This window comes from Pseudophryne corroboree, chromosome 5 (assembly GCF_028390025.1).
Source record: "Pseudophryne corroboree isolate aPseCor3 chromosome 5, aPseCor3.hap2, whole genome shotgun sequence".
NCBI lineage: Eukaryota > Metazoa > Chordata > Amphibia > Anura > Myobatrachidae > Pseudophryne > Pseudophryne corroboree.
In genome coordinates, this window is record NC_086448.1 from 729,170,684 (window position 1) to 729,197,162 (window position 26,479).

A 26,479-nucleotide genomic window follows, 5' to 3' on the forward strand; every position below is an offset into this window, starting at 1 on the left:
TGACACTGTTATTATTAATGTACTGCCGTGGTGGGGGGGGGGGGGCTGGGTGTGACACTGTTATTATTAATATACTACCAGCGGGGGAGGGGGGGGAGGGGCGGGGGGGGGGGGGGGGGCACCGTTATTGATGTTAACTGGGCTGTATGTATTTACAGCCGGGGGGTGGGGTGACACCATTATTATTAATGTACTACTAGCCGGTGGGGGGGGGGGGAGACCATTATTATTGATGTTAACTGGGCACTTGTGTGGGTTGTATTAACAGCCGTGTGGGGGGGGTTCACTACGATCTGCCGGCGACCAGCATACCGGCGCCGGGAGGCCGGCCGCCGGCTTACCGACAGTGTGGCGAGCGCAAATGAGCCCCTTGCGGGCTCGCTGCGCTCACCACGCTACGGGCACGGTGGCGCACCACACTATTTTATTCTCCCTCCAGGGGGGTCGAATAAGTGTCGGTATGCCGGCTGTCGGGCTCCCGGCGCCGGTATGCTGGTCGCCGGCAGATCGTAGTGAACCCCCCCCACACGGCTGTTAATACAACCCACACAAGTGCCCAGTTAACATCAATAATAATGGTCTCTCCCCCCCCCCCCCCCACCGGCTAGTAGTACATTAATAATAATGGTGTCACCCCACCCCCCGGCTGTAAATACATACAGCCCAGTTAACATCAATAACGGTGCCCCCGCCCCTCCCCCCCCTCCCCCGCTGGTAGTATATTAATAATAACAGTGTCACACCCAGCCCCCCCCCCACCCCACCCCGGCAGTACATTAATAATAACTGCCTCTTCCGGCGCGGCGCATGTGTGCGGTGGCTGGGTAGGAATTTCCCCTTCCCCCTCGTTCCTCCCCCGGCTCCGTCCTCCCAGCCAGTAGCAGCACTCCCCCCTGTCTGTGCTAACGTCCTCCCACATCAGTGATTGCATAATATTCATTAATTTCTCTCTATTTCTCTCTCTCTATCTCTCTCCTCCTGTGGATTACTTCGTTTGTCAGTGTAATTTTAATTTTTACAGGTGCCCCTATTGGATTCTACTGGACAAGTGGACGTGACCGGCGTGGGATGTAGGTAAGTAATCTGTCTCTCATTGTTACAGGTACCCCTATTGGATTCTACTGGACAAGTGGACGTGACCGGCGTGGGATGTAGGTAAGTATGTGTGAGTGTGTAAGTGTGTATTTAATAAATTTTTACTTTCACGGTGTGTGTGTTGTGTTTTTATTTGGGTATTTTTGTTGTTGTAGAACTACAGGTACCAGCGGGCCCGTTATTTCCCCGCATGCTGGTACTTGAGGTTCTCCAAGTACCAGCAAGCGGGGGAGGCTTGCTGGGCCTTGTAGTTCCACAACAAAAAACAATATTCTTTTTTTTTATATACTCATGGCTATCAGCTCGGCACCCACCGCCCAGGGGTGCTGGGGACAGCCTCGGGCTTCACCCCTGGCCCTTGGGTGCCTGAAGGGGGGGACCCCTTGATTTAAGGGGTCCCCACTCCTCCAGGGAACCCCGGCCAGGTGTGACTAGTTGGGGGGGTAATGCCACGGCCGCAGGGACCTACATAAATGTGTCCCCCGGCTGTGGCATTATGTCCCTGGCTAGTGGAGCCCGGTGCTGGTTTTAAAAATACGGGGGACCCCTACATCTTTTGTCCCCCGTATTTTTGGAACCAGGACCGGACTAAGAGCCCGGTGCTGGTTGTCTAAATACGGGGAACCCCTGTCCAATTTTTCCCCCAGTATTTAAACAACCAGGCCCGGCTCAAAGAGCCCGAGGCTGGTTATACTTAGGAGGGGGGACCTCACGCATTTTTTTTATTTTTTAACCCATTCAGACCCTTCTCCATTAATGGGGAATGTCCACTAAGTAATGTCCACTAATGGGGGGGCCATTACGTGTAACAACGCTACTAATGGGGGGGCCATTACGTGTAACAATGCTACTACTAGGGGGGTCATTACGTATAAGGAAGATACTACTACTTGGGGGGAGCATTACGTATAGGATGCTACTATTACTTGGGGGGCATTAGATATAACAATAATACTACTACTTGGGGGGCCTTACGTATAAGGACGCTACTACTACTGGGGGTGCACTATGTATAAGGATGCTACTACTACTTGTGGGGCATTACGTATATGATGAATAAGATTGTGCTACATTGTGGCGTAATTTTGAATGGGGGTACTATTGTGTGGCTATGCCCCTTTCTTGTGAGACCACACCCCTTTTCCCGGTGCGCGCCAAAGGAATATGGGAGGGCGCAAATTTATAGTTTGCAGGGGGGGCGCCGAACACCCTAGCACCGGCCCTGGGTGGAGGGCTGGGTAAGTTGATGGTGGGCGAGTTTGTAAGCCATTGGCGGTGGCAGCGGGCATCGGCACAGGGGCAGTAGCGGGCATTGGCTCGGCGGCAGTAGGGGGTCATCGGCAGGATTCGGCGAACATTATGGCTGTAGTGCCTCACCAGCCACTGACCTCGCCACACGCCACTGGAGTGTGGGCTGTCTTAACAGCCGGGTGGGGGGGGGGGTTGTTATTAATTATGTTTTTATGAGGCTGTCCTGTGTATCGAGCGATACATATATGGGGGAGTGTGATGCGGCTGGTGATAGCGGTCTAGGAGAAGATGGATGTATCCGTATGATTAGACAGGCTGCTTAATGTGCTTTGAAGCTGTATTAGCAGGCGGGGGGGGGGGGATAGGGGGTGTTACTATATGTTTGTGGTGCTTAAGTGGCTTTACCTGGTTGCAATGTGTGTATAAGCGGCTTTACCTGGCGCAGCGTGTGTATAAGCACCATTTCCTGGCGCAACACGTGTATAAGCGGCATGGTTTTTTTAATGCGAGGGTCAACATATTTTATTAAAGTTTTTCCTTGCTTGTTATTTAAATAGTGTTGTTTTATTTTTCTCACAGCAATGGCTTCTTACATGGACCGGGAGTTCACAACTGGATTCATTGATGTGTATCGGGCCAGCGAATGTCTGTGGAAGGTCCGTAGCAAGGATTTTTCAAACAGACAGAAGAAGGATCAGGCCTACAGACAATTGGTGGAGTACAGCAAAGCCCATAACAGTGATGCTGATCTACTTTGGGCGAAGAAGAAGATAGCAAACTTGCGGACGGTGTTCAAGAAGGAACACACACGCGTGATCGAGTCTCAACGTTCAGGAGCCGGAACTGATGATGTTTACCAGCTGACGCTATGGTATTATGAACAGATGAAGTTCCTTTTGGAGAGAGAGGCGAAATTACATGGACAGGGTAGCCTGGATAAAGAGTCTCCTAAGACGCCAGAGGAAGAGGGGACCCTTAATCCGGTAAGTTAAAACACTTTAAAATGTTCAACTTTATCATTGTTTAATCAACGCCCTAATGTTTTATTTTCTTTTTTTTTTACAGGAATCTACCCCGGAGGTAATGAACACTTCCGCAACAGAGGCAACAGAACTGGAGCTCAGTGGTGAGGAGTCAGCACCATCTCGGTCGACAGCACCACCAAGGCGGAGACAAAAGAATTCATCATTGAGTTCCGATTCTGCATCCTCCAGCACGGTTCAATTTATCCAACGGGCAGAGGAAATGCTTAATAGGCCACCAGACTTCTATCGTCAATTTTCAAACACGATAGAATCTCAGATACGTGTAATGCCCGAAACTGTTTTTAGAACTTTCAGGCGCATAGTATTTGATGTATTGAGAAGGGCCGAGGATAATGACCTATCCGATGACCTGGATCTAATGTCAAATCCTGTGCGGCGCGCACGAAATGCCCCACAGTCCCAGTATCCTTATCCCCAACCATACTATTATCCGCCGGGTAATCCTCCGCCACAGCGCCCTTTTTTTTCGCCGGGACCCCCACCTACACCCACTCTGCCCACTCCTCCCACCAGCACTTTGTCCACTGGATTGTACTCAGCAATGCTGAGTACACAGCTCCCCCCAGAGGACGAGGCTACTTTTTTCAATTATTAAATTATAATTTTTTTTATTAGTTTTTTAGTTTCCGTTGGACAAATTGTTCCATGTTTCCTCGACTCTTTTATGTTGTTCATAGTTACCATAGTGTCGGTTTTTTGTCCTGGACTTTTGAACGTTGGGATATTGGTCATTCTTATCGATGAATCCAGTTGCATAAGTGTTAAAAATTAATATATTTTTATAAGTAAATTATTTTCAAAACAAAAAAGAAGTGTTGTGTATTTTTTATGGTTTATCATTATATTTTTAATTTTTGGGGGAGTTATGATAGGAATGCTGTTGTACCAAATTTGTCCTCACTTATCCCCCCTTAAAAAATTTTTTTTTTAAGGGGAGATAAGTGAGGACAATCCTACCTTCAAGGTACTGTTAAAGGGGACATTTATTACAGAGGGATGCGGTTAAGATCTCTGCGTCGGGTTCCCAATAGCCACAATCCTGACATATTCTCCCCCTGTGGGTGTCCATGACACCCATAGAGGGAGACTAAAAATTTGGCAAGCAAAGCGAGCCACAAGGGGCTTCTTTGCGCTCGAGCCGCTGCCGGCATTCCGGTGGCCGCCATCCCGACGTTGGGATTATGACTGTCGGGATGCCTGCTGCCGGGATATCATACTGATTCCCAGGGCCAGTGCTATGGTGTCCGGCGCCCTCCTGCAAACTGTAAATTTGCGCCCCCTCAGACACAGAGGTGATACAGTGACTGGGACGGAACACAGGGGTGATGGCACACACAGGTATGCCTGACTTGGTTCACACTGTTGGATCCCATTAGTCCTCACTTATCCCCCACAAAAAACGACGCAGTCGTGAAGTGTCCTGGGTATACCTGACCCCAGAGTTCCTCATGGCTACGTTGTTTTTTAATATACATGCAAAACACACACAGGTACATACTCTGACAACAGAAGTTTAAAACAAGATACATTTTTATTTTGGAAATAAATAAAAAAAATACAATAAAATATAAAACCAATCAAGCATATGTAATGTCTATCAAACATAAAAGCAGTTAAATGTAGGAGTCTTGCCAATCCACTGCACCTACTCCATTAAAAAAGGTCAGGTAGTCGTCCCTGACCTTTCTAGCCTTTAAAGTGGGATTAGGTGTGGACTGTGGCCTTTCAAGTCCAGGCAACCTAGCAGAGTCCACATCAGAGTTGTCGGCCTGAGCAGGCAACCTGGCAGAGTCCACATCAGAGTTGTCGGCCTGAGCAGGCAACCTGGCAGAGTCCACATCAGAGTTGTCGGCCTGAGCAGGCAGCCTGGCAGAGTCCACATCAGGGTTGTTAGCCGGAGTAGTAGATGGGGGGCATTTTGGGCCAGTCTTACGCCTTAGATAATTGTGTAGAACACAGCAGGCCAACACAACCCAGTCTATTTTATCCACCCTTAGGCCAATAGCAGAGTGGAAAATTCTGAACCTACTACTCAAGATCCCAAATGCGTTTTCAACTATGCGGCGGGCCCTTGAGAGCCGATAATTAAAAATGCGTTTCTCCTTGGATAAGTTCCTTTGTGGGTAGGGTTTCATGATGTGCTCGTGCAGAGCAAAGGCTTCATCTGCCACAAACACATAATTCAAGCCATGCATGCAGTCCTCAGCTTTCGGTAGGTCTAATTGGTTGCAAAGCAGCCTCTCATAAAACACAGTATCTTTGATTGATCCGCCATCGGATGCTCTTCCATTTTTCCCCACATCCACAAATATGAACTCATAGTTGGCATTAACTATAGCCATCAAGACTATGCTAAAATAACCTTTATAGTTATAATATAGAGATCCACTTTTTGTAGGAGGAGAGATGCGGACACAACAGAAAAAGACACACCCTCCCCTCCCCTATAATACCAACCCACTATTTAAAAAGGTCTTTTTTTTGTTTAGAAAAAGACACACTCTCCCCACCCCCCTCACTATAATACCAACCCACTATTTAAATAGTTTTTTTTTTTTGTTTAGCACAGATTGCTCAGCACAGATTGCTCAGCACAGATTGCTCAACACAGATCTCACGTGTGTATGGGAGATCTAGACACCGGGATGTTCAAGGGACATCTCCCGTGATAAATTGCTCAGAACACATCTCTTGCAGAAATCTCTCTGTGAGTATGGGCCTTATGTTAAATCACTGTATAAATATCTGTGATATTCATTGTATGTCTTTTTGTTTGATTCATAGTAATCCTGGCAACCTGTATACAGAATGGTGCAAGACTCCAAAAAGACTCCAATTTACAAGGGAAAAGGTCTTCATTAACCCTTTCATCGCTGCTATCCAGCAAAATTTACATAGCATCCCTAAAGACTGATATTTGGACAAATCCTCAAGGAGTTTTCTAGTTTCACAAGAAAGGGGAAGGTTTTCATTAACCCTTTCATCACAAGTAATCATTACTTGTCTTTCAAACTACATGTACACCCCCACAACAGTGTACAGCACATCTCATCACTGTGATTATACAGAACTGTCTCATCCCTTCATATACCTTAATCAAATATATATGTAAACATTTGTCTGATATATATATATATATATATATATATTTGATATCATTGTATTATATACCTTGTAAATATTTTATGTTTTTTTTTATATTACACAGTAGATACTACCTATGCTTCCTTCGTAAAAGCTTCAAAAGTAATTAAATATCTAATACTGGATGGAATTAGATTTAGTCAAAGCCATTCCTAAATGATATTTAATATCTGTTTGAAGCAAAATTGTATTCATTTATTGTATTGATAGGATGTTACTATATACACATCAAAAGCATTTTAAATAATTATTAGTCAAAATATAGGTAGGATAGAAAACGCCTTTATATGGGTTAAATTGGTATAGGGTTATTTAAGATTGAGATGTATAAATAGGTTCAAGGTAGAATAAGGAGACTTAAGACTGCATGGTAATTTATTCAGTGAGGAAATACAGAACAGAGTAGGTGTACTACTCACAGCCATTTGTGGTACTATTGCCCGAAGACAATTAAGACCTACTATTAACAAGGAAAGAAAGAAAGAAAGAAAGAAAGAAAGAAAGAAAGAAAGAAAGAAAGAAAGAAAGAAAGAAAGAAAGAAAGAAAAAAAAAAGACTGTTTCATATATGCCTGTTCTATTCAAAATCACAACCTGTTTGTGCAAAAGCAATATGGACACTTGTCACAACTGCGGCATTGGAAAAACATTTAAAGGACGCACAAGGCTAAAGACCATTACTGAGGGTCGTCACAAGTACTGAATGTTCAAGACACAGCACTCGACGTACACAGCCCTCTGCCTCAAACAGCGAAATGGCAAGCAAAGGAGCAGCTGCTATGAAGAATTCTACTTCAACTGCCTCCATGATGCAAACGTAATACGTCTCCAATGGCAAGCAAACCACGCAGATGACATTACTCTCCCAGTAAATTGCTACAGCCAAGAACAGCAAAAATGTCCAAACGTACTGATCCAGATACAGAAAAAAAAGGTCTACAATTGGGCTATGGTATTCCAAATGTCTGTAGAAATTAGTTTTCCTCATGAATACTGAATAAAAACCTCAGTCTTGTCTGCTTTAGTTAAAAAGTAGAATAAGGTTAGGTAAGCTAAGAATTTTTAGAGATTTTTAAAATCACAATGGTTATTATTATTACACTTATGGTATATATTATGGTTACTACGAAAGTTATGTTTGAAGGAATATTTTGAAATGTATTTGGAAGCAATTACGCTAGTTTAATGTGTGGCCAATCAAAATAATTTCTCATGGCCACAAGGGGGCGACTGTTGCCATATGGGTAATTGTCTGCACTTAGTATAATATTAGGCTAATAGATGTTGTCTGAATCAAAATATAATTCATTATAAATAGGCGATGTTACCATAGTGGACAGTATACTGGATATATATAGTAAGGAATAGATATGAAATAAGTTTGAATGTATGAGGTAATGTTTAGCTGATTTAAGAAATTAGGTTTGTGTTTGTGTTTATATAGATATACTGTATATTTGTGTTTTACTGCAAGATGGTAAAACAGTGTAGGGAACAGGTTTATTCTGCTCTAGTCATAAATAAGGCTAGAGAGGTCACAGTAAGATCAAGAGTCATTGTAGAGAAAAGGTATTAGGCCATAAATGATAATAGGTGTGTGACAGAGCTCTGTTGGTCATTGGAATTCCCAGGTGTGCTTACAGTAGATCAGAATCAAGATTGCAATACCTATCGCAATTATAAAACTGGTTTGTCTATTGTCCAGTAAAGGTTAAAGCTAGGGAGCATAAATTAACTACTATGAAAAGAGATCACATCCATTGATAAAACATGGTGTAACCCACCCCAGGAAAACTTGTCAATACAACAGAACTTTGGATGAAAAGACATTCCAGATTTTACAATACTATACTTGCTTAAGGCAGTGTGGACACCACACTTTTATGACACCATGCCTCTGTGAACAGGACACGACAGCCCAGTTCAATGTTTGTTTTATTACACCTTGGAATCTGACAAACCTATAATTACCTATTCCATTGGAAACTATGAGAATATGATAGTTTGAATTGGTAAAATATGGGATAAAAGGCAGCAGACTTTTTAGTTAGGAGTTAGAGGGAGAAGAAGGAGAAGAAGGAGAAGGAAGGAAGTCAGTCAGGAGGAGAAGAAGTCATGGAGAGAACATGCAGGAGGAAAGGATGCAAGTATACATTTTATGTTAGCAATTGAAACTGTTTGTGAAACTTATGTCATGTTGTTTTATGTTATATAACGAACGAAGCATTAGATATATAATTAGTATATATATCACTACTGTGTATATCTTATTCTGTACGATTTGATCTGCCTGTAAATAAATAATCATATAAAAAGAGCGGTAATATTCAAGCTTGAACTCTCTTTAAGGAATCTTAACTTCATAAATTAATAAGTCATATATATAAGGACTGCATCTATTTATCAGTTTGTAAGCCTGACATAATATATTTGCAGATATATATGATAACGCATATTAATTAAAATATATCCATATATTAATAACCATATATGTTATATTAAATATTAATATTCATAAATATGATTCCATACAGCAATACCGGACAGGTATATATATTTATTATGTAATGACTGATGACGGACCTGCTGGACACTGTCAGCTCAGCAGCACCGCAGACTGCTACAGTAAGCTACTATAGTAGTATGTATAAAGAAGAAGAAAGAAAAAAAAAACGGGTAGGTGGTATACAATATTATATATATATTATATACAATTATATATATATATATATATATATATATATATATATATTAAACTGGTGGTGATTATTAAACTGGTGGTCAGGTCACTGGTCACACTATCAGCAACTTGCAAGTAGTACTCCTAAGCAGACAATCACAATATATATTATACTGGTGGTCAGTGTAGTCACAATGGCAGTGTGGCACTCTGGCAGCAAAAGTGTGCACTGTACGTTATATGTACTCCTGAGTCCTGCTCTCAGACTCTAACTGCTCCCCACTGTCAGTGTCTCCCCCACAAGTCAGATATACATTATACAGTCACACTATCTATCTATCACTTCAGCAAGTAGTAGTACTCCTCCTAATGCTCCCCAAAATTACTACTGTGTCTCTCTCTACTCTAGTCTCACTCTCTTCTCTATAAACGGAGAGGACGCCAGCCACGTCCTCTCCCTATGAATCTCAATGCACGTGTGAAAATGGCGGCGACGCGCGGCTCCTTATATAGAATCCGAGCCTCGCGAGAATCCGACAGCGGGATGATGACGTTCGGGCGCGCTCGGGTTAACCGAGCAAGGCGGGAAGATCCGAGTCGCTCGGCCCCGTGTAAAAAAAAATGAAGTTCGGGCGGGTTCGGATTCCGAGGAACCGAACCCGCTCATCTCTAATTTATACGCCAGTTTCACTGGAAGTATACGACAGTATCACTGGAATTATACGGCAGTACCAATGGACATATACGGCAGTATCACTGGACTGGATTTATACGCCAGTACCACTGGATTTATAAGGCAGTACCACTGGACATACACGGCAGTATCATTGGATTTATACGGCAGTACCACTGGACATATACGAGAGTATCACTGGACTGGATTTAAATGCCAATACCACTGGATTTATATGTCAGTACCGCTGGAATTATACAACAGTACCACTGGAATTATACAGCAGTATCAGTGGAATTATACGGCAGTACCACTAGAATTATACAGCAGTACCAATGTACATATACGGCAGTATCATTGGACATATACGGCAGTATGACTGGACATATACGGCAGTATCACTGGACATATACAGCAATCACTGAACTGGATTTATACGCCAGTACCACTGGACATATACGGCAGTACTACTGGACATGTACGGCAGTATCACTGGACTGGATTTATACGCCAGAACCACTGGAATTATACAGCAGTACCACTGGACATATACGGCAGTATCACTGGACATATACGGCAGTATCACTGTACTGGATTTATACACCAGTACCATTGGAAATATATGTTGTACCACTGGACATATACGGCAGTATCACTGGATTTTTACGGCAGTGCCGCTGGACATATATAGCAATACCGCTGGACATATATGACAGTATCACTGGACATATACGGCAGTATCACTGGACATATACGGCAGTACCACTGGACATATGCAGCAGCACAGGGACACACCACTGGACTGATGCAGGATAACACTACACCACTGCAATGGACTGGACTTATACAGCAGCACTGGACATAAGGGAGCAGAGGACATCACCACTGTGACTGGACTCAGAGCCGGTTCTAGTCCTTGTTGCGCCCAGGGCGAAAGTTTCCTGTGGCCCCCCCAGGTAAAATAGAGTTGGTGCGCGCCGACGGTGCATGCCCAAAAATAGGGGCGTTGCTTCTTCATAGGTAAGGGCTTGGCCACAGTTATCCCTGTGTACTTGTGCCCCCCTGTAGCTGTGCCCCCAGTAGATTTGCCCCAGTAGTTGTGCCCCCAGTAGCTGTACCCCCTGTAGATGTGCCCCTTGTAGCTGTGCCCCCAGAAGTTGTGCCCCCAGTAGCTGTGCCCCCTGTAGTTGTGACCCCAGTAGCTGTGCCCCCAGTAGCTGTGCCCCCTGTAGCTGTGACCCCTGTAGCTGTGCCCCACTGTAGCTGTGCCCCCAGTAGTTGTGCCCCCAGTAGATTTGCCCCAGCAGCTGTGCCCCCAGTAGATCTGCCCTTAGTAGGTTTACTCCAGCAGCTGTTCCCCCAGTAGCTGTGCCACCTGTAGCAGTGCCCCCAGTAGATTTGCCCCTGTAGCAGTGCCCCCAGTAGTTGTGGTCCCAGTAGCTGTGCCCCCTGTAGCTGTGTCCCAAGTAGATTTGCCCCCAGTAACTGTGCCCCCAGTTGATTTGCTCCTTGTAGCTGTGCCCCCAGTTGACTTGCCCCTAGTAAATGTGCTCCCTGTTGTAGTGCCCCCAGTAGCTGTGCCCCCAGTAGATTTGCCCCCAGTAGGTGTGCCCCCAGCAGTTGTGCCCTCTGTAGCTGTTCCCCTGTAGCTGTGCCCCCAGTAGATTTGCCCCTAGTAGCTGTGCTCCCTGTTGTAGTGCCCCCAGTAGTTGTGACCCCAGTAGCTGTGCCCCCAGTAGCTGTGACTCCAATAGTTGTGCCCCCTGTAGCTGTACCATCAGTAGTAGTGCCCCCGGCAGTTGTGACCCCTATAGCAGTGCCCCAGTAGTGCCGCTTACAAACACACACAAAATAACCCCTAAAAAACCCCACAATACTTACCAGCCCCGACCTGATTCCCGACCGCTGCTGTGCTGCCCTCCATTTCTTGCTGCCGGCTCTTCTCTATGGGAGAGACATCATGACGTCTCTCCCATAGCAGCGCCGCACAGACACTAGAGGTCAATTATGACCTCTAGTGTCTGTCACTGGAGCCGGCTGCAGCGGGCGCCCACACAGCCCACGGAGCCTGCTACAGCCGGGGAGAGGGGGTCAGTAACGGCTCTTGCCATGGCGGCGGCGGCGCCCTCGGGACAGCGGCGCCATGGGCAAAGAGCCAGCTTGCCTATGGCAAGAGCCGCTACTGACTGGACTGATGCAGCACAAGACACTACCACTGTACTGATGCAAGACAACACAGAACCACTGCAATGGACTGGACTTATACAGCAGCACTGGACATATGGCAGCAGAGGACACCACCACTGTGACTGAACAGATGCAGCACAACACACCACCACTGGACTGGACTTATACAGCAGCACTGGACTTATGGGAACAGAGGACAAACCACTGTGACTGGACTGATGCAACACAAGACACTACCACTGAACTGATACAGGACACTGAGGATGGAGACACGACCTTTCTGTACACTCTCCAATGCCGTAGTGAAAATGGCAGCGAAGCGCGGCTCCTTATATGGAATGCAAACCCCGCGAGAATCCGACAGCGGGATGATGACGTTTTGCCTCGATCTGGTTTCCGAGTCAGGCAGGAAAACCAGAGCCTGACTCGGATCCGGGCTCGGACAGTGAAGGGAGGGGGAAGGGAGGGGGGGGGGGGTTCGGTTCTTAGGAAACCGAAACCGCTCATCTCTAATAAATATGCCCCAAATTATTTTTTAAGGGACAGATCAGTTGGTGGCCTCAAACCAGTACTTTGCCTAGGGCCCCATGAGGTCTGGGCCGGTTATGGGCTGAATATACTGTACACACACTATTTATTTGTGTAATCTACTGCGATTGTGCCCACTAGAAATTGAAAATAGTGATTTGATTGCTTTTGGAGATTGTCAGTGTTATGACACAATGATCAGGATCCTGCTATTATGTGGTGGTTGCTTATAACTGCTGTGCTATCACAGGACCACACTAGTGACTTTTAATTATACATGGCTCATGCAATATATACGCATTCTGTGAAAAGCCAGTCAGCCATAAGGAAAGCATTGCACATAAAAGGCAGCTTAATGAGACCGTTTAGTTGGAGGTTTGCTCAGCTTTTCAACGTTATTTAGATGTTGGCAAAAAACAAGACAAACTGTTCTTTTCTGCTAAGTGCTACTTATCATACTAATGAGATACAGAATTTAGAACTGAAGAAGTTACAGAGTAAGAAGTGAAGAATATTTCCGGTGCAATTTCCTAATAACTTAACTAAATAAATAAATTCTCCTGTAAAGTGCATGTGTTTTGAGCATTTGTATGTGTAGTTTGCATAGGCAAACACAGGGGGGGGGTTTTCCAGTTGCACGGAAACCCCCCCCCCCTTTTGGCTAGTGGCTCAAATTATGACAATAGCAGCAATGGTATATAATATGATTACTAGAGCTGTCACCATATCATGCAGTTTATAGGACAGCGCAGAGCTGCTGCGCATCCCCAGTGGAAGCAGCTTCTTCGACCAAGCTTTCTGTGTGTGTGGATCCTGAGGTGTTCCCAGTCAGTGCTCTGGACTTACCATAAGGTGGGAGAATGTGTTCTTAGAAAATACAGTTCTGTCTCCTACTGGTTCTATTTAGAGATGAGCGGGTTCGGATTTACTCGGTTCTTAACACCAGAATTATCGCAATATCAGATTTTCCGGATTTTTCTTATTGGCTAACCAAAACACGTGACAACCGAGAGCCAATAAGGAGATTCTAGTAAATCCGAGTAAAACCGAACCTGCTCATCTCTAGTCAGTGGCGGAACTGTGGGAGGCAGTGGAGTCGGCTGCCGCCGGGCTCCTGGCCACAAGGGGGCACATCTCCTCCACTGTCTCCCCATGCCTGACGATCGCTCGCTGCTATTGCAGACGGAGGAGCTGTGTCAGTGACACAGAAGCTGCCTCCTGTGTATACACTGGCTGCAGCTAGGGGGAGCTCCAGAGCGCAGCTCCTCCCGGGCCCTGCCACTTAAGCAAGCCAGCCCGGAGAAGCTCTCTACTCCTCTGTCAGTCTGATGGTAGCCAAAGGTAGGCACTGTGTGGGGGGTGGGGGAGAGGTGTAGTTGGGGGTGCTGGGGGGCTTTAATAAATGTTGGAAGCACTGTGTTTTGTGTGTGCATGTTTTTAAGTGAGGTGTGTGTGTGTGTGTGTGTGTGTGTGTGTGTGTTTTTAAGGAAAGTTGTGTGTTCAAGTAAAAGAGGCATGTGTGTGAGAGGCATGTGTGTGTGAGAGGCATGTGTGTGAGAGGCATGTGTGTGTGTAAGTTAGTGGCATGTGTGTGAGAGGCATGTGTGTGTAAGTGAGTGGCATGTGTGTGAGAGGCATGTGTCATACTTGCCTACCTGACCCTATCCATGAGGGAGAAAATACTCTGTTCCTGGACTTTCCTGGTAATGTATGATTGCCATCACCTGTGGTGAAACACCTTTCTTATCAATTAACTAGCTCACCACAGGTGATGGCAATCATACATTACCAGGAAAGTCCAGGAACAGAGCATTTTCTCCCTCATTGAGAGGGTCAGGTAGGCAAGTATGGCATGTGTGTGTGTAAGTGAGTGGCATGTGTGTGAGAGGCATGTGTGTGTGTAAGTGAGTGGCATGTGTGTGAGAGGTGTGTGTTTGTGTGTGTGTGTGTAAGTGAGTGGCATGTGTGTGAGAGGCATGTGTGTGAGGTGTGTGTGTGTGTGTGTGTGTAAGTGAGTGGCATGTGTGTGAGAGGCATGTGTGTGTGTGTAAGTGAGTGGCATGTGTGTGAGAGGTGTGTGTGTAAGTGAGAGGTATGTGTGTGAGAGGCAAGGATTAAAGGTGGCACACACCTGGTCTGGCTACACGCTACCTTACAAATATATGGAGGGGTGTCTGTTTCTGAATGTGTGTGTGTGAGAGGCATGTGTGTGTGTGTGAGAGGCATGTGTGTGTGTAAGTGAAAGTGGCGTGTGTGTTTTTAAGTGGAGGCATGTGTGTGTGTGTGTGTGTGTGTGTGAATGCGGCGTGTGTGTGTTTTTAAGTGAAGGAGGAGTGTGTGTGTGTGTGTATGTGTGTGTGTGTGTGTGTGGAAGAGGCATGTGTGTTTTAAGTGAAAGCAGCGTGTGTTTTTAAGTGAATGAGGCGTTTGTGGTTTTTTTTTATATATATCTAGTGTTCACGCTAGGTGTCTTTCACAGGGCGCTGTGCCCTGCCCCTTTTTTAGACAGCTGAATCCCGCCCCGGCCCATTTTCATGCGCCCTGCCGCCCCGCCGTCTGCAGCCCGCCGAACCTCGTCATGCCGCCGGACCCAGCCATGCGCCACCAGACCGGGTAAGCACATGAGAGTCCCCCGCGCCCCGCCCGTCCGTAGCTGTCAGCCACCGCTGTCTCAGCCTTGCGCTGACACAGTAACTGACAGCATCTCCCCTCCTCTGCGAGCAGACTATAGGTCTGCTCATGATCTGGTGTGACAGGAGGGCTGGGTTTGCCTCTCCCGCCGAGGCAAACCCAGCCCTCCTCTGTATGAATGTTTAAAAGGACTCGGAGACGCCAGGGAGGATCAACAGGTCGCCATCTTTAATGCAGCTCCGCAAGTGTGGCAGTGATCCGCGCTCCCCCTCTGTGTCCTGGGCTAAATTTACCTTGTAAGTACTACAGTTGTAAACTTCAATCTCAGTGCTCTCTACCTGGTGCAATGTGTCTCGGTGCTCTCTACCTGGTGCAGTGTGTCTCAGTGCTCTCTACCTGGTGCAATGTGTCTCAGTGACCTCTACCTGGTGCAGTGTGCCTCAGTGCTCTCTACCTGGTGCAGTGTGCCTCAGTGCTCTCTACCTGGTGCAGTGTGCCTCAGTGCTCTCTACCTGGTGCAGTGTGCCTCAGTGCTCTCTACCTGGTGCAGTGTGCCTCAGTGCTCTCTACTTGGTGCAGTGTGCCTCAGTGCTCTCTACCTGGTGCAGTGTGCCTCAGTGCTTTCTGCCTGGTGCAATGTGTATAATGTGCTCTATCTGGCGCAGTGTAGCTCAGTGCTCTCTACCTGGTGCAGTGTGCCTCAGTGCTCTGCCTGGTGCAATATGTATAACGTGCTCTACCTGGCGCAATGTGTATAGAATGTTCTACCTGGTGCAATGTCTATTAGGTGCACTACTGTGTGGTGTAATGTGAATTGCCACTATTATGTGGCCACGCCCCTTCCCCACGAAACATCACCCCTAAATTTTTGCTCGGCGCGCACTGTCCGTGCTTTGGCCTGTAGGAATGGGAGCACCAAGAATTATAGTATGTACCTAATTTTACCTATCTAACTTAAATATGTGCCCTCCTGAATGAAAAATGTGCCCTCCCCGTGATCAGCGCCCTGCCCTAAAAAAATCCTAGAGTGAACACTAATTATATCGGCACACCGCTGCGCCAAAGCATCTCCATCAAGACCCGCTGGCGGGTGAGGGAGCACTGTAGGTTTACTATAAAGTAGAGATGAGCGGGTTCGGTTTCTCTGAAACCGAACCCGCACGAACTTCATGTTTTTTTCACGGGTCCGAGCAGACTCGGATCCTCCCGCCTTGCTCGGTTAACCCGAGCGCGCCCGAACGTCATCATGACGCTGTCGGATTCTCGCGAGACTCGGATTCTATATAAGGAGCCGCGCGTCGCCGCCATTTTCACACGTGCATTGAGATTGATAGGGAGAGGACGTGGCTGGCGTCCTCTCCATTAGAAATTAGATTAGAAGAGAGAGAGAGATTGTGCAGAGTCAGACAGAGTTTACCACAGTGACCAGTGCAGTTGTTGTTAGTTAACTTTTATTTATTTTAATATAATATATCCGTTCTCTGCTATATCCGTTCTCTGCCTGAAAAAAAACGATACACAGCAGCAGCCAGTCACACAGTGTGACTCAGTCTGTGTGCACTCAGCTCAGCCCAGTGTGCTGCACATCAATGTATAAAAGGCAAAGCTTATAATAATTGTGGGGGAGACTGGGGAGCACTGCAGGTTGTTATAGCAGAAGCCCCCAGGAGTACATAATATTATATTAATTTAAAATTAAACAGTGCACACTTTTGCTGCAGGAGTGCCACTGCCAGTGTGACTAGTGGTGACCAGTGCCTGACCACCAGTATAGTAGTATATTGTTGTATGTATTGTATACTATCTCTTTATCAACCAGTCTATATTAGCAGCAGACACAGTACAGTGCGGTAGTTCACGGCTGTGGCTACCTCTGTGTCGGCAGTCGGAACTCGGCAGGCAGTCCGTCCATCCATAATTGTATTACAATATATACCACCTAACCGTGGTATTTTTTTTTCTTTCTTTATACCGTCGTCATAGTGTCATACTAGTTGTTACGAGTATACTACTATCTCTTTATCAACCAGTGTACAGTGCGGTAGTTCACGGCTGTGGCTACCTCTGTGTCGGCAGTCGGCAGGCAGTCCGTCCATCCATAATTGTATTATTATTATAATATATACCACCTAACCGTGGTTTTTTTTTCATTCTTTATACCGTCGTCATAGTGTCATACTAGTTGTTACGAGTATACTACTATCTCTTTATCAACCAGTGTACAGTGCGGTAGTTCACGGCTGTGGCTACCTCTGTGTCGGCAGTCGGCAGGCAGTCCGTCCATCCATAATTGTATTATTATTATAATATATACCACCTAACTGTGGTATTTTTTTTTCTTTCTTTATACCGTCGTCATAGTGTCATACTAGTTGTTACGAGTATACTACTATCTCTTTATCAACCAGTGTACAGTGCGGTAGTTCACGGCTGTGGCTACCTCTGTGTCGGCAGTCGGCAGGCAGTCCGTCCATCCATAATTGTATTATTATTATAATATATACCACCTAACCGTGGTTTTTTTTTCATTCTTTATACCGTCGTCATAGTGTCATACTAGTTGTTACGAGTATACTACTATCTCTTTATCAACCAGTGTACAGTGCGGTAGTTCACGGCTGTGGCTACCTCTGTGTCGGCAGTCGGCAGGCAGTCCGTCCATCCATAATTGTATTATTATTATAATATATACCACCTAACTGTGGTATTTTTTTTTCTTTCTTTATACCGTCGTCATAGTGTCATACTAGTTGTTACGAGTATACTACTATCTCTTTATCAACCAGTGTACAGTGCGGTAGTTCACGGCTGTGGCTACCTCTGTGTCGGCAGTCGGCAGGCAGTCCGTCCATCCATAATTGTATTATTATTATAATATATACCACCTAACCGTGTTTTTTTTTTCATTCTTTATACCGTCATAGTGTCATACTAGTTGTTACGAGTATACTACTATCTCTTTATCAACCAGTGTACAGTGCGGTAGTTCACGGCTGTGGCTACCTCTGTGTCGGCAGTCGGCAGGCAGTCCGTCCATCCATAATTGTATTATTATTATAATATATACCACCTAACCGTGGTTTTTTTTTCATTCTTTATACCGTCGTCATAGTGTCATACTAGTTGTTACGAGTATACTACTATCTCTTTATCAACCAGTGTACAGTGCGGTAGTTCACGGCTGTGGCTACCTCTGTGTCGGCAGTCGGCAGGCAGTCCGTCCATCCATAATTGTATTATTATTATAATATATACCACCTAACCGTGGTTTTTTTTTCATTCTTTATACCGTCGTCATAGTGTCATACTAGTTGTTACGAGTATACTACTATCTCTTTATCAACCAGTGTACAGTGCGGTAGTTCACGGCTGTGGCTACCTCTGTGTCGTCAGTCGGCAGGCAGTCCGTCCATCCATAATTGTATTATTATTATAATATATACCACCTAACTGTGGTATTTTTTTTTCTTTCTTTATACCGTCGTCATAGTGTCATACTAGTTGTTACGAGTATACTACTATCTCTTTATCAACCAGTGTGTACAGTGCGGTAGTTCACGGCTGTGGCTACCTCTGTGTCGGCAGTCGGCAGGCAGTCCGTCCATCCATAATTGTATTATTATTATAATATATACCACCTAACCGTGGTTTTTTTTTCATTCTTTATACCGTCGTCATAGTGTCATACTAGTTGTTACGAGTATACTACTATCTCTTTATCAACCAGTGTACAGTGCGGTAGTTCACGGCTGTGGCTACCTCTGTGTCGGCAGTCGGCAGGCAGTCCGTCCATCCATAATTGTATTATTATTATAATATATACCACCTAACTGTGGTATTTTTTTTTCTTTCTTTATACCGTCGTCATAGTGTCATACTAGTTGTTACGAGTATACTACTATCTCTTTATCAACCAGTGTACAGTGCGGTAGTTCACGGCTGTGGCTACCTCTGTGTCGGCAGTCGGCAGGCAGTCCGTCCATCATAATTGTATTATTATTATAATATATACCACCTAACCGTGGTTTTTTTATACCACCTAACCGTGGCAGTCCGTCCATAATTGTATACTAGTATCCAATCCATCCATCTCCATTGTTTACCTGAGGTGCCTTTTAGTTCTGCCTATAAAATATGGAGAACAAAAAAGTTGAGGTTCCAAAATTAGGGAAAGATCAAGATCCACTTCCACCTCGTGCTGAAGCTGCTGCCACTAGTCATGGCCGAGACGATGAAATGCCAGCAACGTCGTCTGCCAAGGCCGATGCCCAATGTCATAGTACAGAGCATGTCAAATCCAAACACCAAATATCAGAAAAAAAAGGACTCCAAAACCTAAAATAAAATTGTCGGAGGAGAAGCGTAAACTTGCCAATATGCCATTTACCACACGGAGTGGCAAGGAACGGCTGAGGCCCTGGCCTATGTTCATGGCTAGTGGTTCAGCTTCACATGAGGATGGAAGCACTCAGCCTCTCGCTAGAAAACTGAAAAGACTCAAGCTGGCAAAAGCACTGCAAAGAACTGTGCGTTCTTTGAAATCCCAAATCCACAAGGAGAGTCCAATTGTGTCGTTTGCGATGCCTGACCTTCCCAACACTGGACGTGAAGAGCATGGCCCTTCCACTATTTGCATGCCCCCTGCAAGTGCTGGAAGGAGCACCCGCAGTCCAGTTCCTGATAGTCAGATTGAAGATGTCAGTGTTGAAGCTACACCAGGATGAGGAGGATATGGGTGTTGCTGGCGCTGGGGAGGAAATTGACCAGGAGGATTCTGATGGTGAGGTGGTTTGTTTAAGTCAGGCACCCGGGGAGACACCTGTTGTCCGTGGGAGGAATATGGCCGTTGACATGCCAGGTGAAAATACAAAAAAAATCAGCTCTTCGGTGTGGAGGTATTTCACCAGAAATGCGGACAACAGGTGTCAAGCCGTGTGTTCCCTTTGTCAAGCTGTAATAAGTAGGGGTAAGGACGTTAACCACCTCGGAACATCCTCCCTTATACGTCACCTGCAGCGCATTCATAATAAGTCAGTGACAAGTTCAAAAACTTTGGGTGACAGCGGAAGCAGTCCACTGACCAGTAAATCCCTTCCTCTTGTAACCAAGCTCACGCAAACCACCCCACCAACTCCCTCAGTGTCAATTTCCTCCTTCCCCAGGAATGCCAATAGTCCTGCAGGCCATGTCACTGGCAAGTCTGACGAGTCCTCTCCTGCCTGGGATTCCTCCGATGCATCCTTGCGTGTAACGCCTACTGCTGCTGGCGCTGCTGTTGTTGCCGCTGGGAGTCGATGGTCATCCCAGAGGGGAAGTCGTAAGCCCACTTGTACTACTTCCAGTAAGCAATTGACTGTTCAACAGTCCTTTGCGAGGAAGATGAAATATCACAGCAGTCATCCTACTGCAAAGCGGATAACTGAGTCCTTGACAACTATGTTGGTGTTAGACGTGCGTCCGGTATCCGCCGTTAGTTCACAGGGAACTAGACAATTTATTGAGGCAGTGTGCCCCCGTTACCAAATACCATCTAGGTTCCACTTCTCTAGGCAGGCGATACCGAGAATGTACACGGACGTCAGAAAAAGACTCACCAGTGTCCTAAAAAATGCAGTTGTACCCAATGTCCACTTAACCACGGACATGTGGACAAGTGGAGCAGGGCAGGGTCAGGACTATATGACTGTGACAGCCCACTGGGTAGATGTATGGACTCCCGCCGCAAGAACAGCAGCGGCGGCACCAGTTGCAGCATCTCGCAAACGCCAACTCTTTCTTAGGCAGGCTACGCTTTGTATCACCGCTTTCCAGAATACGCACACAGCTGAAAACCTCTTACGGCAACTGAGGAAGATCATCGCGGAATGGCTTACCCCAATTGGACTCTCCTGTGGATTTGTGGCATCGGACAACGCCAGCAATATTGTGTGTGCATTAAATATGGGCAAATTCCAGCACGTCCCATGTTTTGCACATACCTTGAATTTGGTGGTGCAGAATTTTTTAAAAAACGACAGGGGCGTGCAAGAGATGCTGTCGGTGGCCAGAAAATTGCGGGACACTTTCGGCGTACAGGCACCACGTACAGAAGACTGGAGCACCACCAAAAACTACTGAACCTGCCCTGCCATCATCTGAAGCAAGAAGTGGTAACGAGGTGGAATTCAACCGTCTATATGCTTCAGAGGTTGGAGGAGCAGCAAAAGGCCATTCAAGCCTATACAATTGAGCACGATATAGGAGATGGAATGCACCTGTCTCAAGTGCAGTGGAGAATGATTTCAACGTTGTGCAAGGTTCTGATGCCCTTTGAACTTGCCACACGTGAAGTCAGTTCAGACACTGCCAGCCTGAGTCAGGTCATTCCCCTCATCAGGCTTTTGCAGAAGAAGCTGGAGGCATTGAAGAAGGAGCTAACACGGAGCGATTCCGCTAGGCATGTGGGACTTGTGGATGCAGCCCTTAATTCGCTTAACAAGGATTCACGGGTGGTCAATCTGTTGAAATCAGAGCACTACATTTTGGCCACCGTGCTCGATCCTAGATTTAAAGCCTACCTTGGATCTCTCTTTCCGGCAGACACAGGTCTGCTGGGGTTGAAAGACCTGCTGGTGACAAAATTGTCAAGTCAAGCGGAACGCGACCTGTCAACATCTCCTCCTTCACATTCTCCCGCAACTGGGGGTGCGAGGAAAAGGCTCAGAATTCCGAGCCCACCCGCTGGCGGTGATGCAGGGCAGTCTGGAGCGACTGCTGATGCTGACATCTGGTCCGGACTGAAGGACCTGACAACGATTACGGACATGTCGTCTACTGTCACTGCATATGATTCTCTCAACATTGATAGAATGGTGGAGGATTATATGAGTGACCGCATCCAAGTAGGCACGTCACACAGTCCGTACTTATACTGGCAGGAAAAAGAGGCAATTTGGAGGCCCTTGCACAAACTGGCTTTATTCTACCTAAGTTGCCCTCCCACAAGTGTGTACTCCGAAAGAGTGTTTAGTGCCGCCGCTCACCTTGTCAGCAATCGGCGTACGAGGTTACATCCAGAAAATGTGGAGAAGATGATGTTCATTAAAATGAATTATAATCAATTCCTCCGCGGAGACATTGACCAGCAGCAATTGCCTCCACAAAGTACACAGGGAGCTGAGATGGTGGATTCCAGTGGGGACGAATTGATAATCTGTGAGGAGGGGGATGTACACGGTGATATATCGGAGGGTGAAGATGAGGTGGACATCTTGCCTCTGTAGAGCCAGTTTGTGCAAGAGAGATTAATTGCTTCTTTTTTGGGGGGGGTCCAAACCAACCCGTCATATCAGTCACAGTCGTGTGGCAGACCCTGTCACTGAAATGATGGGTTGGTTAAAGTGTGCATGTCCTGTTTTGTTTATACAACATAAGGGTGGGTGGGAGGGCCCAAGGATAATTCCATCTTGCACCTCTTTTTTCTTTTCTTTTTCTTTGCATCATGTGCTGATTGGGGAGGGTTTTTGGAAGGGACATCCTGCGTGACACTGCAGTGCCACTCCTAGATGGGCCGGTGTTTGTGTCGGCCACTAGGGTCGCTAATCTTACTCACACAGCTACCTCATTGCGCCTCTTTTTTTCTTTGCGTCATGTGCTGTTTGGGGAGGGTTTTTTGGAAGGGACATCCTGCGTGACACTGCAGTGCCACTCCTAGATGTGCCCGGTGTTTGTGTCGGCCACTAGGGTCGCTAATCTTACTCACACAGTCAGCTACCTCATTGCGCCTCTTTTTTTCTTTGCGTCATGTGCTGTTTGGGGAGGGTTTTTTGGAAGGGCCATCCTGCGTGACACTGCAGTGCCACTCCTAGATGGGCCCGGTGTTTGTGTCGGCCACTAGGGTCGCTAATCTTACTCACACAGCTACCTCATTGCGCCTCTTTTTTTCTTTGCGTCATGTGCTGTTTGGGGAGGGTTTTTTGGAAGGGACATCCTGCGTGACACTGCAGTGCCACTCCTAGATGGGCCCGGTGTTTGTGTCGGCCACTAGGGTCGCTTATCTTTCTCACACAGCTACATCATTGCGCCTCTTTTTTTCTTTGCGTCATGTGCTGTTTGGGGAGGGTTTTTTGGAAGGGACATCCTGCGTGACACTGCAGTGCCACTCCTAGATGGGCCCGGTGTTTGTGTCGGCCACTAGGGTCGCTTATCTTTCTCACACAGTCAGCTACCTCATTGCGCCTCTTTTTTTCTTTGCGTCATGTGCTGTTTGGGGGAGGGTTTTTTGGAAGGGACATCCTGCGTGACACTGCAGTGCCACTCCTAGATGGGCCCGGTGTTTGTGTCGGCCACTAGGGTCGCTTATCTTTCTCACACAGTCAGCTACCTCATTGCGCCTCTTTTTTTCTTTGCGTCATGTGCTGTTTGGGGAGGGTTTTTTGGAAGGGACATCCTGCGTGACACTGCAGTGCCACTCCTAGATGGGCCCGGTGTTTGTGTCGGCCACTAGGGTCGCTAATCTTACTCACACAGCTACCTCATTGCGCCTCTTTTTTTCTTTGCGTCATGTGCTGTTTGGGGAGGGTTTTTTGGAAGGGACATCCTGCGTGACACTGCAGTGCCACTCCTAGATGGGCCCGGTGTTTGTGTCGGCCACTAGGGTCGCTTATCTTACTCACACAGCGACCTCGGTGCAAATTTTAGGACTAAAAATAATATTGTGAGGTGTGATGTGTTCAGAATAGGCTGAAAATGAGTGTAAATTATGTTTTTTGAGGTTAATAATACTTTGGGATCAAAATTACCCCCAAATTCTATGATTTAAGCTGTTTTTTAGGGTTTTTTGAAAAAAACACCCGAATCCAAAACACACCCGAATCCGACAAAAAAAATTCGGTGAGGTTTTGCCAAAACGCGGTCGAACCCAAAACACGGCCGCGGAACCGAACCCAAAACCAAAACACAAAACCCGAAAAATTTCAGGCGCTCATCTAAAGGTATGCTGGTGTTTGTTTTATTGTAATGACTGACTTGGAGTGCATCCACTTTCTATGTGTATCTATATTACTATTGGGAAAGGTACCTGAGCACGCTGCTACTGTTCACCCTGAGTTCCGGATAGCTACATATGGTATGTGTGTGTATATGTAGGGGGCACCAACATTTATCATGCCTCCGGGCGACTGGGACGAACTTACGCCACTGTCTCTAGTTCTATTATGTTTGTGTATTTAATTTATGTATTATGGAATGTTTAGCCTTCCATAGTGTTAAATATTAATACTGTATGCTATACAGTATCCAGTGTATAAATGACCAATGTTTACATTAATGTCCAGAGTTATTACTAAGTTCTTCTGCTACTCCTGCACTTGCTTCAATGTTCCGCAGAGTTGGAGATTGTGGACTGCATTTGGAAACCCCCCTCTAGAAATCCTACATTTGCCACTGTTTGGGCAGTGTCGGACTGAGGCATTAAGGGCCCACTCGGGGAATGCAGCGATAGGAGCCCATGTGTAGAGGTTTGTCTAACCATTAGAGAGTGTATGGTTTAGGAACCATTAGGTTACTAGTGGCCAAACAACACATATGTTTTAAAATCGTACGGTCTGCAACCGCCATCCCAATTTCTTTCCAATGGTAGTTATACAGATGGGATGTAGTTATGTGAATGGCATCTTATAATATATTATTATTATTATTATTATTATTATTATTATTATCCTTTATTTATATGGCGCCACAAGGGTTCTGCAACGCCCAATTACAGAGTACATAAATAATCAAACAGGAAAACAGCAACTTACAGTTGATGACAGTATAGGACAAGTACAGGGTAAATAAACATAGTTACATCAGCAGATGACACTGGAATAAGTATCAGGTAGCAGAAGACTGCTGGATGTGGTACAGTTGAAGATTATTAAAGTAAGACAAAGGATAAGCACATGAGGGAAGAGGGCCCTGCTCGTGAGAGCTTACAATCTAAAGGGGAGGGGTAGACAGACAGGGGTGACACAGATGGGGTACAAAGAGAATGTGGTACAGAGGCTTAGGATGAGATTTGGCTGGGTTTGGTGAAGAAGTGGGTCTTGAGAGCCCTTTTGAAGTTTTGTAGAGAGGTGGAGAGTCTGAGGGGGAGAGGTAGGGAATTCCAGAGAAGTGGTGCAGCACGTGAAAAATCTTGGAGGTAGGAGTGGGAGGAAGTAATCCGTAGGCAGGAGAGTCGTCGTGCATTAGCAGAGCGAAGAGGACGGGTGGGAGTGTAAAGGGAGATAAGGTCAGAGATGTAGGTGGGAGAGGAGTGGGTGAGGGCTTTGTAAGTGAGTGTGAGAAGCTTGAAATGGATATATGGCAATGGAATTGCAATACAAAAATGTCATAGGTCACGGCGCTCAGTTTAGTCCCAACAAATATTATAATGAAGCTGGAGCATCATAAACAAATAAAGTAAAAAGTCTGATATTACTCAGTCCGTAAATTTGTTGATTTTAGTCTTGAAATCCTCCCTGATGTCCTCTCATGGGTGTGATCCTCCAGTATGTGAAAAAAAAGAGGGATAACAACAAATATATCACAGTGTATTATGTCTCAAATATAGAATATGGACACCCCTTGTGTTCTCACAACTGCTCTATGAGTGATAGGGTAAGGGGGACACTTCTCAAGCAAATGAATCTGAATCGTACTGAAACTCTCAAAAAGAGATTTCAAGACCAGCATGTAAAGGTTTCTTTAGCTGTACTCTTCCTACACCATAAATGGACGATGCTGATATAGTACATTCTTTACCAAATCACACGTATTGGTTGATTTTTGCGTACCATACTCACTCTGGGAAGAGTCGTGATCCTTGTATAAAGGTTTTTTTGACAAGGTGTAGCCCAATATTCACAGGAGTGCTCCGATAAACTTTTATCTTTTTCTGTATGGACGGTGTTCTTAGCCTTTATCAAACGCTCAGCTTGTTTGTATCATATAAGGAGCATCATCCAATCTTGTTACAGAGGAGATACCACATAACCTGCTCTGGATGTGAGTGCTCCATTCTCCCTCCCAAGGATGCCGTCTCTGCTGCTTGGCCTGGGAAAGTTGCAGTCTCAGCTCCCGGGCCAGGCACTTGGTCTCTCTCACAGCCTCCCTGTGACACTGTCTCATGTCAGGTGAGTGCTCACTCAGTGACTATTATCTGCAGCCTACAGTATGTCTCAGGCATGGTTGCTGACTTTCTGGCTGACCCCTGCGAGAGGGGGCAGCCAGGTCAGTACAG

The 26,479-nt window shown here is 46.0% G+C and overlaps 1 protein-coding gene across 1 annotated transcript; it reads left to right on the plus strand.

The window, feature by feature from the left end:
• Nucleotides 1-2,743: 2,743 nt before the first annotated feature.
• Nucleotides 2,744-4,173, plus strand: LOC134929379 (uncharacterized). Its single transcript, XM_063925039.1, has 2 exons — nucleotides 2,744-3,329; nucleotides 3,412-4,173. The coding sequence occupies exons 1-2, from the start codon at nucleotides 2,928-2,930 to the stop codon at nucleotides 3,985-3,987; spliced, it is 978 nt and encodes a 325-aa protein (XP_063781109.1). The 5' UTR covers nucleotides 2,744-2,927; the 3' UTR covers nucleotides 3,988-4,173.
• The last annotated feature ends 22,306 nt before the right edge of the window (nucleotides 4,174-26,479 follow it).

What these genes read in the sequence shown, in the direction of transcription:
- LOC134929379 (XM_063925039.1), top strand. Translation starts at nt 2,928, where the DNA reads ATGGCTTCTTACATGGACCGGGAGTTCACAACTGGATTCATTGATGTG. An exon ending in AAGAGGGGACCCTTAATCCG is followed by an intron (nt 3,330 to 3,411) that starts GTAAGTTAAAAC and finishes TTTTTTTTACAG; the next exon opens with GAATCTACCCCGGAGGTAAT.